This window comes from Pogona vitticeps, chromosome 2 (assembly GCF_051106095.1).
Source record: "Pogona vitticeps strain Pit_001003342236 chromosome 2, PviZW2.1, whole genome shotgun sequence".
Classification (NCBI taxonomy): Eukaryota; Metazoa; Chordata; class Lepidosauria; order Squamata; family Agamidae; genus Pogona; species Pogona vitticeps.
Genome location: NC_135784.1, coordinates 26,724,336 through 26,737,699, shown reverse-complemented (window position 1 = coordinate 26,737,699; position 13,364 = coordinate 26,724,336). Strand labels below are relative to the sequence as shown.

Here is a 13,364-nt window from a genome sequence, read left to right as displayed (position 1 = left end):
GCCTTTGCATTACGTACATATTGATTTATTGTGGTAATAAAAATAATGAGATATCAAGTCAGTTATTCTGATTTATGGCAATCCTTTTCAGGTAGAGAATGCTTAGAAGTGGATTTCCCGTTCTCTTCTCCTGGGGGCTCCCTGGGACTGTGCAGCTTGCCCAAGGCTACACAGGCTGGCTCTACTCCTAGAACTGAACTCCCACCCTCTGGCTTGGCAGTCAGATACCGAAACCACTGATCCAACTGATTTATTAGGGGACTGGATTTAACTACCATGCAGTTCTTGGGTGTTCCAGAAACAGCAGCGTTTCTGCAAAACAGCCTAGTGAGAAGCACATGGGTTGCATTTGCAATGTGCATCCTGTATAATTTAAAGGATTTTAATAGGATTTTTTTCCCTTCCGTTTTATCCCATTCTTGTTATTCCTCAAAGATAAAGGAAGTATTATTTGGTTTTTACTGTCATATGTTTGTAAACATTTGTAAGATGCATTATAAGAAATCAGTTTTTTCCTCACTCTTTGTCCCACTTGTGCCTGCTCAGTAGCCTTGTCTAGTTAAGAACAGAGTTTGAAACGTTACCTTTCAAAAGGAACGCTTGGCATCTGAGCAGCGGGGTTTTTTTGGCCCCAATCTCTTTGCTGTGCATATGGTGTAACTCTGTCACACACCAAGTGGGAGGGGGCCTCTTTTCAGCCCAAGGAATGAATGCAGTTTCACTTCCCCAGGGCAGGGATGTTGTTGTTGTTGTTTAGTCGTTAAGTGTGTCTGACTTTTCATGACCCCATGGACTCTTCGTGACCCCATGGACCAGAGCACGCCAGGCCCTCCTGTCTTCCACTGCCTCCCAGAGTTTGGTCAAATTCACATTGGTCGCTTCGGTGACACTGTCCAGCCATCTCATCCTCTGTTGTCCCCTTCTCTTGCCTTCATACTTTCCTAACATCAGGGTCTTTTCCAGGGAATCTTCTCTTCTCATCAGATGGCCAAAGTATTGGAGCCTCAGCTTCAGGATCTGTCCTTCCAGTAAGCATTCAGGGTTGATTTCCTTCAAAATGGATAGGTTTGTTCTCTTTGCAGTCTAGGGCAGTGGTCCCCAGGCTTGGGCCTCCAGATGTTCTTGGACTTCAACTCCCAGAAACCCTGGCCAGCAGAGGTCATGGTCACGGCTTCTGGTAGTTGTAGTACAAGAACATCTGGAAGCCCAAGGTTGGGGACCACTGGTCTAGGGGGCTCTCAAGAGTCTCCTCCAGCACCACAGGACAGGGATAGGTGAGGCCAAATAGTAGAGTAGAGCCAAAAATATCAGCACATTTTGGTTTTAGGAGTTTATTGCTGGCAATAGCTCGCTGAGTTGTTGGGAGTTCAGTTCTGCGTTATGCGTCTGTTGGAATTCAAGCTGCAACCCTCGCAGGCTTTGAGTGGTTTGCGTGACTGTGAGGGACTTTTCTGGGCTGGGGGTGATTATTTATCCAGCACTAACCAAACATTCATTCCAGCTTTTGAAATCTACTCTCTGCTGAGTGTTTTATCCCTCTCTTCTCTGTCGGTAGCAGTTGTTTGTTGCTATTGTTCGATGTGGTTGGTTGCTAGTATGTGTTTCAGTAAAGAAGGTGGTATACACAAGTCTGTGATTTCAAGCAATTATTAGTAAAGAAACTTTTTTAAATTATTTCTCTTACAAATTTCTCAGCGTGAGTTATTGAGACTTCCAAGTGTCCATTAATGAGAGAAAGGTGGACTCCGGGGAAATTCTAGCTATCCTCCTTGGTGGATCTGTGTACAGTACTTCTACTATGCAGCAAAAAGTGAATTTTATAGAAATGCAAAACTCTGCAACGGCCTCTGGGGGACAGAGCCAGCCCGTGTAGCCTTGAGCCAGTTACATAGCAGTCCCAGGGCACAGAAGAAGGGAATGGTAAACCACATTGGAATGCGGTACGTCAGAATGGACTCTATGGCATGTGGTTGTACCTGAGAAGAGGAACTCATTTTCAGATCTGTAAAACCTGCAGGTCGGTTGGGAACCCGCCAAACGATGTTAAGGCGAAGAGAGCATGGCCATTTGGAGAACCCCACAGGGCTGGATTGGGAACCCAAGAACGGGCTTAATTTGTCCCTAATGCCTGAGATTTCTTCATCGAAACACAAGCTTTCTTCTTACAGATCTCCAGAGTTGCAGCTGAAGCAGCTGCGCAAACGCCACCAACCTACCCCTTTCACTCTGTGCAGGCCTCTTCAAGCATCTTATTTCCTGTGAAGAATTCGCCTTCTCTGACTTCTTCCTCTCTCTGGCTGTCTTCACGTATGGAAGAGGAACAACGAGAGGAGGAGTGTTCGATTCTAATTCTTCTTCTTCTTGCTCCTCTTCTTTTTTCAGGGTCATAAAAGAGGAAGGCAAGAGGCTTCAAAGTTTCCTTCCAACAAACCAAGACACCTTTCTTATTATGAGGGAAAACTGAGCAAACGTCTATAGAAAATAACCAAGGTCCTTTCCATTTTTCCATTTCATTGTAGGAAGTTGTTTAATTCCATGCTCATTCCTTTCATACTCTGCTGACACCATTTGTTCAGTGATTTGTTCCTCTAAGGACATATGATATACAGTATTTCTCAAACTATTACTATTTCCCCAGAGTTCACAGCCACCGCTGCAAACTACTTTAGGGGAATGACAATACGTTCAAAACATTGAGTGTGAATGGCATTGCTTTATATTGGTGTGATGAATAATATTTTTCTCATTATTTGTTAGTGGCTTTAAATTACCTTTTCAAAAAGAGACATAATAGGTGGTATTTTTCAGGTTTTATGCCATTCTCTTAACAATTCAAAGGTTAGTGAAAAACTGAAGTAGTGATGTGATAAATTACCTTTTAAAAAACACCAAATACACTCTGGGTTACCTTGAATGCTAAAGAAAATTATATTCCCTCTCCCCCCCTCCATCAGTTTTGATTTAAACTTTATTAGCTGCCTGTGATCCATTTTGAAAAGAAAGAAGGGTTAGGAATGAATATTTCAATGATGTATTTTCTTCTAATTTCTTTAGATTTCTTCTATCCTGTCTTTTCTTCTAACAATGAGACTCAAAGGAGGTGGTAATAAAACTGAATGAAACAATTAAAACATGAAATGAATGCAAGTATAAAATATTTTAAAAATACAATTTCAAACCAAAAGAAGAGAAGAAAGCATAAATAAATGTAGAAACAGAGGCAGGGAACCAAAACCTAGAGAAAACAAAATGACAAAAATTTTGTGGCAACTTGGGAAGTGGATTTGGTCCATGAAAGCTCACATTAAAATATAGCAACGTGTGCTGTTTATATAGTGCTTAAAGCACTCCCTGGGTGTTTTACAATCTAATTATGCAGGCGACACATGGGGAGGGGGCAGAGCAATCTAGGTACAGTGGTGCCCCGCATGATGACGATAATCCATCCCATGAAAATGGCTGTTTAGCAAAATTGTCGTCATGCAAAAACCCTTTCCCCATTGGAATGCATTACAACCCGGTTTCCAATGGGGAAAATACCTCATCGTCCAGTGAAGATCGCCCATAGGAAAGCCGCTTTGCAAGGGCCAATCAGCTGTAAAAATGGCTGCCCTGCGAAGCATGGGTCTGGAAAACACAGGGCATCCATTTTGCGAAGCCAAAAAAATCGCCGTCTTGCGAATAAATGGTTCGCGAAACACGGACCTAATTGACATCCAGCGAAAATCCCCCATTGGGATGACTGTTTTGCGAATTGCTATAGCGATTGCAAAAAGTCATCGTTCTGCAGATTCGTTGTTCAGCGGAGTCGTTGTCTTGCGAGGTACCACTGTACTCAATTTACTGACCTCAGAAGGATGGAAGGCTGAGTCAACTTCAAGCCAGCTACCTGAGCCTATTGGAATCAAACTCAGGTTGTGAGCAGGGTCTTGACTGCAGCATTGCAGCTTAAGCACTGTGCCATAAGGCTCCTTTAAGGTGCCACAAATTTTTTGTCTCCTTTATTTTTTTTATTTCTGTTTTGTTTTGGCCCGGAAAACTGGAAAGCAACCAGTCTCAAAAAGTGTCTGCATTTTTCAGTGCGCAAAACATTTAATTCTCATTTACTAAATGTCCAGGAATGTTCCAGCCAGCAAGGCCCTGAGCCAGGCTGGTTTGAGGATTCTGGGATTTGTAATCTGAAATAGCGACTTTTCCTAGGTCTACTGTTTTATTGACAATGTCCGACATGTATTATTCAACTGTGCTAGTGCTGAGTTCCTATCACCCCTTCTGGCAACATGGACAATGACTGGGCATAACAGGTGCTGTAACTGAACACGTAGAAAAGATGGCAGCTTTTTTGGTTATGCTGCCTGGGGATAAGCAAAAACACAAATTCACACACCTCTTCTTGCTAGATGGCAGGAGAAAGATGCCTACAAACATATACAACCTGCCTATTGCACAGCAGTCTGGTTGCAGAATTCTGCTCCTCTGGGGACAGAATTTTAACGCCGGAGATACTCCATCTGCATCAAAAGGTAGTTCCCGTCCCTCTGCCGCTTCCTCCAATCCAGTGCAATGAAATCTCACTCCATTTCCACACACGGCTGGTTCTCCTCCACCCCATCATCCCCACCGTTGTCCTGGTTTGGCTCCTGATCGATGCCCTCTTCCTGGGGTCCCTTCAGCTCTGCCACAGTGGCGTAGTCATTGTTGGGTGCCACCGCTAGGGCTGCTGTGCACGTGCCACCGTTACACTGCTCCCTGCTGGAGACAGGGAGGTTCTGCAGCTCAGCATAATGCAAATCCGCTTCCTCCACATCCTCTTTATCCATACCCTGGCATGGGGGGGGGGGAGGAATCAAGAGAAAGAGATCACAGTTATTTGCGCTAAAAGAAAAGTATTTCCTTTTTAAAGACTACAGATCCTGTAATCCCCCCTCAAGCCAGCAGGGCCATGTTAGATATGGGGGAGTTTGGGAGAGATCGTCCATATCTAACATGTGGGTAGCCGAAATATGGAGAGAAAGGAAGACCAGCTGGAGTGTTGAATCCAGAAATTAGGAAATCCATTTACTGGATTACAACTCCCAAAATCCCACAGCAAGCATAGCCAGGAGTTAAAGTGCACTGCAAATCTGGGATATGTAGTTTGACAAGTAACTTTTCAAGTATCTGGTTGAATCTCACTTTGACGCTGCTCACAGGATAGTGCCCTTAACTGGGTGTCTTTCCTCTCAAAGAGACAAAAATGGCTACCTCCAGAAGCTGTATCACAGGCCTTACTTGAATGATGTGGCTATTCTGTAATTTATGTTTGCATGAGTACATTATTTTTACATTATTAAGACAAAGGTAAAGGTTCCCCTTGACATTTAGTCCAGTCGTGTCCAACTCTAGGAGGCGGTGCTCATCCCCGTCTCCAAGCCATAGAGCCAGCGTTTGTCCAAAGACAGTTTCTGTGGTCACGCGGCCAGCGCGACTAGACACGGAACGCCGTGACCTTCCCACCGAGGTGGTACCTATCTATCTACTTGCATTTGCATGCTTTCAAACTGCTAGGTTGGCAAGAGCTGGGACAAGCAATGGGAGCTCACTCCGATGCATGGATTCGATCTTACGACTGCTAGTCTTCTGACCTTGCAAGCAGAGAGGCTTCTGCGGTTGAACTCGCAACGCCAGTGCAAATACACTGTACATTATAAAACTACAGTGTATTTGTACATTATCCCTGGGGAGGAGGGTTGGATTAAGGGCTTCTGTCCTGTTAAAATAATTCTATAATGTATTGCCTCCGTCTGCTTTATATTCAAGGGAGTTTAAAAACAGGCACAGCTGTTCCCTCATGATTGAAAGGGACAGGAAGAAGAAAAGGGGGAAAAAGGGGGAAGGAAGAGCGTAAAGGATGATAAAGAGGAACCTGAGGGGTTCTAGTCCGTAGCATGTGATGTGAGGGCTGAGAAAAAGGCTGAAGAAAACAAGAAACTGAAGCAAGGAGGAAGTCATTTCCTAAATGAGGAGGAGCTTTAGGAGAATTTGGCCTGGTCAGAGCTTAGAAAAGTCCCCTTTTGGGGGGGCTGCAGCGCCCAGAGCCCTGTGAGGTTGTGGGCGATTCTGATGCCTCAGGAAATGACAAGATGTTAGGCTCTCTCCATCAGCACGCCTCATGGTGCCTCCTCGTGGACTTACCTCTGTCAGTTTTCTCTTCTTTACTGTGCAGGAAACAAAAAAGAGTAATGTCACAAAGGAAAAACAAAACAAAATATCCAGCTTAAAATCTAATATTTGTGATATTATTTTGTGAGAGAATGGAAGGTCCATATGATGCGTTGCTTGCTTCATACACTTTGCTAGTGTTCTGTTTCAGTCGCACAAATATAAGGCTCACTCTCCACTTCTAGTTCAACAGTGCAGGTGACCGTATCCTGTTCTCGGCAATTAACTCCATCATCACCAGCTCTATTAATAGTAATCTAATAAATAATCTAATAAATAATACCAAATGTGTGTTGTCCAGTCAATTCTGACTTATGGCAACCATTTTCAGGGTTCTGTGGGTAACGAGTAATCAGAAGTGATTGACTGTCCCCTTTTTTCTTCTGGGGACATCTTGGGATGGTGCAGCTGGCCCAAGGCCACCCAGGGTGGCTTTTCCCCTTGCAGGAACAGTGTGGAATCGAACCCCCAACCTCTGGCTTCACGGACAGATACCTGTCTAGCCAGTTCAGTGATATCGAGACGCCTTAAATAAATAAACAGTAAGTTTTTCCCTTTTTTTCATTTTCCCTAATGTCTGTTCTTAGAATGCTGTTTCTCTTCCACAGTCACAAACTTGGCCGTGGACATTGCCCTTTGCAAGTGGTCCTTATGCTTTTGAAGTGGCAAAACGGCACATCCTATTTACAGGAGGTTGTTCCCCTGTGCTTGAACTTGGAAAAGTTACTTTTTTTGGACTATAATTTCTATTGGCAATACTGGGGTGAGGATTCTAGAAGTTAAAAGCAATAGCTTTTCCAAATTCCACTTAAACCTCTTCCCTATATCTTTTACAAGTCTAATGATGATTTTGCTTCCCCAGCTGCACCTGGCATTTTTGTGTTTTTGTTTTTGTTTTTGTTTTTTGTTTGTTTTTGAGAGTCCCACATGATCAGTAATCAAACCATAAACATGCAGTTCAGACCTTTTACAATTGTTCGGAATTATTGGGGCCTGTTCAAAATGTGCCCCACTAGAAGAAAACATGTTGCCTATTTTTTGAGGTTTTCGCATGAGCATCCCAGTGGACAGAGTGATGGACTAGGAGACTCATGAGGCCTGAGTTTGAATCCCCACTCAGCCATGAAAATTCACTGAGGGAGTCGAACTGGTAAAAAAACACTCCTAAAATATCTCACTAACCTTGAAAGTCCTCTTAGGGTGGCCAGAGTAGACCTTTGGTCTAGATGGGCGGGATAGAAATCCAATCAATCAATCAATCAATCAATCAATCAATCAGTTGAGTCCACCTTCATGGCACATGACTAACTAGTTATCCTCAGCTCACTACAGATTTTCATTAAAAATTAATTGATTTTGTTCTGTTTTTAAAACTGGGAAAGTCAACTTCCTTCCTAGGAGTTCTTCAGAAGGCTTCATGGCCTATCCCCTTAACTTAAACCTTCCTTTCCCAGTATTCAGTCACCACCTGTTGGTTACTCACGTTTTCTGCAGACACGGCAAAGGCAAATGGACAGAATAAGGATCGTCAAGACCAGCAGGAAGATCACAGTTGCTGCACCGATGGATACCCCCAGTGAGAGTGTACATTCTGCAACCAGTTACATTATCATGAGTGTCGGGCAGGCCAGTCCCTCCTTTTCCCATTGTTACATCCATCTTAGCCTCATCAGGCCGGCCCTACCATTAGGCAGTGTGAGGTGGCTGGGCCAGCCTGCCAGGTCTTGTTCGTGAGCCTTTTGGCCATTCTCCTGTCACGGGGGGTTTGCTCACTGGGTTTGAAATAAGGCTCAGTTGCTCATCTTGCTAGCTCCTGTTCACTGAAAGAGGGGCGAGCGGCGTCTTGGTTTTTGTCTCTGGCCTATAAAATGACTTCGGCTGGCACTGCAGCACCAGCCATTCCTCGGTTTTCAGCTAGCACTCCACCTTATGGCTTGGAGCCGAAGTGAGTAGGCAGCAGGACCTCTACCTTTCTCCCTACTCCCAAACAGGTGGGTGGGTTGGATGGTGGTACACTGATGCACATTGTGACGAGCCATTCTTTAAAGAAACCATAAGGTGGCTAATAACTAGCCATGAAAGCAGGGTTGCCAGTGTGATGTCGTGAATAGAGCTTTAAAGCAGAACTCGGGAGTAAGGTAAAAGTAAAGGTTCCCCTTGACATTTAGTCCAGCCCTGTCCGACTCTAGGGTGCGATGCTCATCCCCGTCTCCAAGTCGTAGAGCCAGCGTTTTGTCCGAAGACAGTTTCTGTGGTCACGTGGCCAGTGCAACTAGTCACGGAACGCCGTGACCTTCCCACTGAGGTGGTACCTATTTATCTACTTGCATTTTTACATGCTTTTGAACGGCTAGGTTGGCGGGAGCTGGGACAAGTGACGGGAGCTCACTCCATTTCGTGGATTCAATCTTACGACTGCTGGTCTTCTGACCCTGCAGCACAGAGGCTTCTGACATTTAACCTGCAGCACCACCACGTCCCTTAGACGTGGTGTCAAGCAAGGTTCAGGAGAGCGGGTTTAAATCCCTCTCTCATCCATAGAAATCACTAGGGTGCAGCTCTCATCTGTCAAAAACCATGTTAGTGAATTGTCGGCACATGACAACAGCATGCATAAATGCTTTAATATTTCCTTTACATAACCTCACCAGTTCTACATAGACAATTCTTGAAGGGCTTTTTGTACCATGTCCCCTGTAATCCCCACTTAATTTTCTTCGGTTAAAGTCAATGCATATCTTTTTTAAAAATAATTCTTTTCAGTTAGAGAGATCCATGGCTGGTATCTCTCACTCAAGCAGACATGTGGAGTCTGAGAGAAAAATCTCTCTCCAGGGAGAGAAGAGTTTGATGCCACGACGGTGCCAAGTGGGAGGTGAAGGGAGGTTGCTGGTCCTCTTTTAAAACCCTGTCCAACTCCTTGATCCCATCCTTCTGTGTGAGAATTGAGGGGTGGGAGGGTGCATGGATGACTAATGACCACATTTGAGTCCCTAGGCGTTGCCTTCAGCCTATAGTCTCTCTAGCTGATGATAGCATTTCATACCAAGATCTTAAATATACCTTACCTGTTTCATCGCATTTTAAATAAATCGTATCCAATTTTGCAGATGGGGGATTCTAGGGAAAAATATACAAATAAAAACAAAGGGAAATAGGTTATAGGAAGTGCTACCCATTGGGAAAAAATTTCAGTCTCCCATTATCTTAGAGACTTTGCCCACACACACACACACACACAACCACACACCATTCCAAATGAAAATGCAGGTTTGTTGAAACCAATCGAGTTGTGTGTTTTTCTCTCCTAGTTCCTGAGGCAGAAAGTCCTACAGTTCTGCCATCTTGACAACCAAATAACAAACCTAATTAACAAACTTTCCACCTGAAGGTCAGATTGCATGTTAAGATAAATGCAGACTTCGTCCTCTTGCTGTGTTATGTCTCCAGGCATGCAAGTCTTTCAGCGCTACATGCCTGAAACGTCAGAGATGCAAACCGAGCTGTACCGTGGTACTAGCAGGCTGATATGTCCAATGTGGATGAAGGCGAGATTGCGCTAGAGTAAAGAGACAGGGCTTTCCTCTTAAGAGAGTTTTCTTTCTAATGACATGTTGACATTATTGTCAAATTTGGCCCTAAGGCAACTACCTAATCAGAGGGCCAGGCCGGCCCAGTTGTTACATAAACAACATCTTATGATGGGCCATCAACTGTTTCTAAGGGTGTGAGCCTTGCATTTCTGGACTTCCTGTAGAATTATAGATGTCCAAACCTACAGATTTATTTTATTTTATTTATTTATACCCCACCCATCTGATCTAAAAGACCACTCTAGGCCCCTTCCAATATAATAAGAACAATAAAATAACACAAGAAAATTACATAAATCATACTGTAATATACACAATACAACGATAGAATAGAGAATAAATAAAGAGAGAATAAACAGAAAAGTCAGATATTAACTGGAGGGAAGGCCTGAATGAATACCCATGTTTTTAATTGACTTTTAAAAGTGCCCAAAGTGGGGGCCACGCGGATCTCAGGAGGGAGATTGTTCCAGAGGCGAGGAGCCACCGCCGAGAAAGCCCGGCTTCGTATCTTTTCCTTCCGGGCCTCTCTTCTAGCACACTTCTAGCTGTTTCCCAAGGCTCAGGAAGGGAAAACAATATATACAAAGTGTTTTGGCTCTTTAGAGAGCTTTACAGTCCAGTAGCAATAACCATGTGGGCCTTTCATCACGAGAAAGACTGCCTAAAAGGACAAAAAAGGTAGGCCAACAATATTGTCAACTCAGTGTTGCACATGGCCGTGGGCTGTGAGAAAGACAGCTGACACCGAAGCACGGCTGGTTGTAAGTTCCTTCTGTGAGTTTGCGGTTCAGATGCGATTTTACCCAGGAACTGAGCGCACATGGTTAACCACCGTGCTGCATCACATCTATAATTAACTCAGGTAAGTTTTTTAAAACAATTCGGACCTTTGTAATGGTGCCTCGGCAACCTTAACTGTGCATTCTTCAAGACAGAGAGACAGCCCTTTCTTTCCTGGAAGCATAGAACCAATGCTGATCCACAGGAATGTAACACAATCGAAAATTCACAGGTGAGGTGGCCAAGAGTGTTATAAAATGATTACGCCGGTAAACTTAAGAGAAAATATCCTCAAAATGTTTTATAGATGGCACCGCACCCCTGTAAAGTTGGCAAAAATGTCAGAGGGTAGCAGCAATATTTGTTGGAAATGTAAAAGAAAAAGCGGGAACTTATTATCATATGTGGTGGACATGTGAAAAAGCCAAGGGTTATTGGTTACAGCTGTGGGAAATAATAAAAGGAGTCACTCAACAGAAATTAAATTTTAAACCTGAAATAGCACTACTAAATATTAAGTCAGAAATTACTGATAAGAAAATTAAATATTGTTTGATGTATATATTTGTAGCGGCTACAAATATATACACTTTTGGGCCCAAAAATGGAAACGTGAAAATACACCTACGCCGAAGGAGGAGTTCCTGAAGAAGCTGTTGGATATCACAGAACTAGACACACTCTCAGAAGCACTACGAGAACAACCAAGGTATTATGCAAAATAAAGCTGGAACTTAATATATGTTTGGGCCCAAGGACAGATCAAAGCTTAGAGAAAAATGATTTAAGTGTTTTTTCAATGCTCTCTGGAAACTTGCGAAATTCGGGACTGAAATGAGCTTGGAATCTCTGTCCTCAAAAGGGGGGAGGGGGGATTTTTTTAAAATTTTTGTATACTGTATTTTGTTGTAGTTTGTAGATATGTTCAAATAAAAAAAAGTATTAAAAAAATAAAATTCACAGATGGCCCATGCATTCAGTAGGGCCAAGTATAACGGCATCTTTTGTGCGTTTTGGACAGTGCGTTCTCAGACATCACCGTTTTTCATCACTCCTCCTAATACTCAGCTCATAGGGTTGGTAACAACAGCACTGTGACCTGATCAAGGGCCACTGAGAAATCAGAAGGAGGTAGGAGCAGGCCTGAAGAAACCCAAAGTTTACAGAAGTGCCAAATATCTTAGGCTTGAAATATTCATGAGGAGGGAGAGTTTGTGAAGCAGCCCAGGGAGAGAGCTTAGCACACTTAGTAGGAATGAAAATGGGCACTGCCAGCTAGAAAACCAAAATGAGACATTCGAATGCAGGTGAAGGCTGTATGTATTGGATGCTGCTATTTGGGAACTCGACCAGAAGCATTTCTTTGATAGGACATTACACATCATAAAAGTACTGGAGCTGAGAAATGTCCAATCACTAGAGCTTTGATCTACAACTTCTAGAATTTCCCTGCTAAGACAGTTGTAGGATTTTAGTCCCAAAAAAAACCCCACACTTACTTCTCCAAGAGCTCCTTGGAACTACAAAAAACACCAACCCCCCTTAGATTTTTCCCAGTGTCCCACCAGTCTTTCTTGGTTTCCTGACCTTTGGATGACCCTACGCTACTTCGTTTTACTTGGAAGAGCGTCCTCCTCTCTACCACAACGGATTCTACCCTTCTTCAGACCCCCAATCTACATGTTCCTCTTTTCTTTTCCTGGGAAATATCAAGCAATAACATTTAGGAAGCGTGTAGTCCTGAGTACACACGGTACAGCTCTCTTTGCAGTCTGTCCTTTTGATGGGAGGCTACCAAGGAGACCAAATGTTTTATCAACTTGAGTTCTGTGATGGAAGAAAGCTAGCATTTATCAAGGTACTTATAAAGAACGGCCAAGATCTCAAAATGAACAAAGAGACGTCTCCGTCTCTCATCCATCTGCCCATTATCATATAGGTATTGGGTATGTTTATGTATCGCTTTTCCTCCAATGAGCTCCAAGCAGAGAATATGGTTCTTCCCTAGCCCGACACTATCTGCGCAAGAATCCTGTGAAATAGGTCAGGCAGCGAAAGACGGACTGGCCCAAGATCATCTAGTCATTTCCACAGCCCATTAAAGACTTGAATCTCTCAAATCCCAGCCGAGACTTCGGCACCACGCTGGCCACTTCTTTCCACATTTGCAAATGCTCAGGCACCCCTCCAGTCTGTCATGGAATAATAAATAATAATTTTAGAACTGCAGTGCTGGAAGGAAGCCTATGGATCATGCAGTCCAGTCCCACTCAAAGAGGCAAGGTAGAGGAGTAAAAATTCCCACTGTCCAGCTCACAGCCAGATGCCAAACCCTTCAAACCTCAAACAGCTTCTAGGCTCCACACAATCCTTTCTTACCTTCTTATCCATATCTCAGTCACGTTTGGCAAGCAATAATAGTCCTTGGGGCGTCTTCACCATCCCAGACGCTCGAACGTGTGTCTCGGCTTGCTCGTCTTCTCTTGCGATTGACTGGAGACAGGGGCTGGCAAGACGTCACGAAAGAACGAGCCGCCGCTTCTGCTTCCACCAACAAATGGGGACACATTGCACAAACCAGAAATGAAACAGCAGATGTTTCCACACTCAGCGACCAAGTGAGAAGAATGAAGGCGAGAAAGTGTCAGTGAGGGGGGAGCAGGAGGAGAGTCTGCATCCCCGTTCCTCTGAGAGAGATGCCAAGGATGCCCTTCTCTGCTTTCCTATGGCAGGATTCATTCTGAAGTTGTAAACAACGAAGTGGCTGGCTGCATAGTTTATCAGGTA

At 43.9% G+C, this 13,364-nt stretch overlaps 1 protein-coding gene across 1 annotated transcript; it reads right to left on the bottom strand.

The window, feature by feature from the left end:
• Nucleotides 1–2,795: 2,795 nt before the first annotated feature.
• Nucleotides 2,796–13,103, bottom strand: LST1 (leukocyte specific transcript 1). The gene is made up of 5 exons (XM_020811187.3): nt 12,957–13,103; nt 9,270–9,321; nt 7,685–7,792; nt 6,175–6,197; nt 2,796–4,823 (listed from the first exon to the last, which is right to left on the bottom strand). Exons 1-5 carry the CDS (start codon nt 12,966–12,968, stop codon nt 4,572–4,574), a joined length of 447 nt encoding a protein of 148 aa, XP_020666846.3. The 5' UTR covers nt 12,969–13,103; the 3' UTR covers nt 2,796–4,571.
• Between the last annotated feature and the right edge of the window lie 261 nt (nt 13,104–13,364).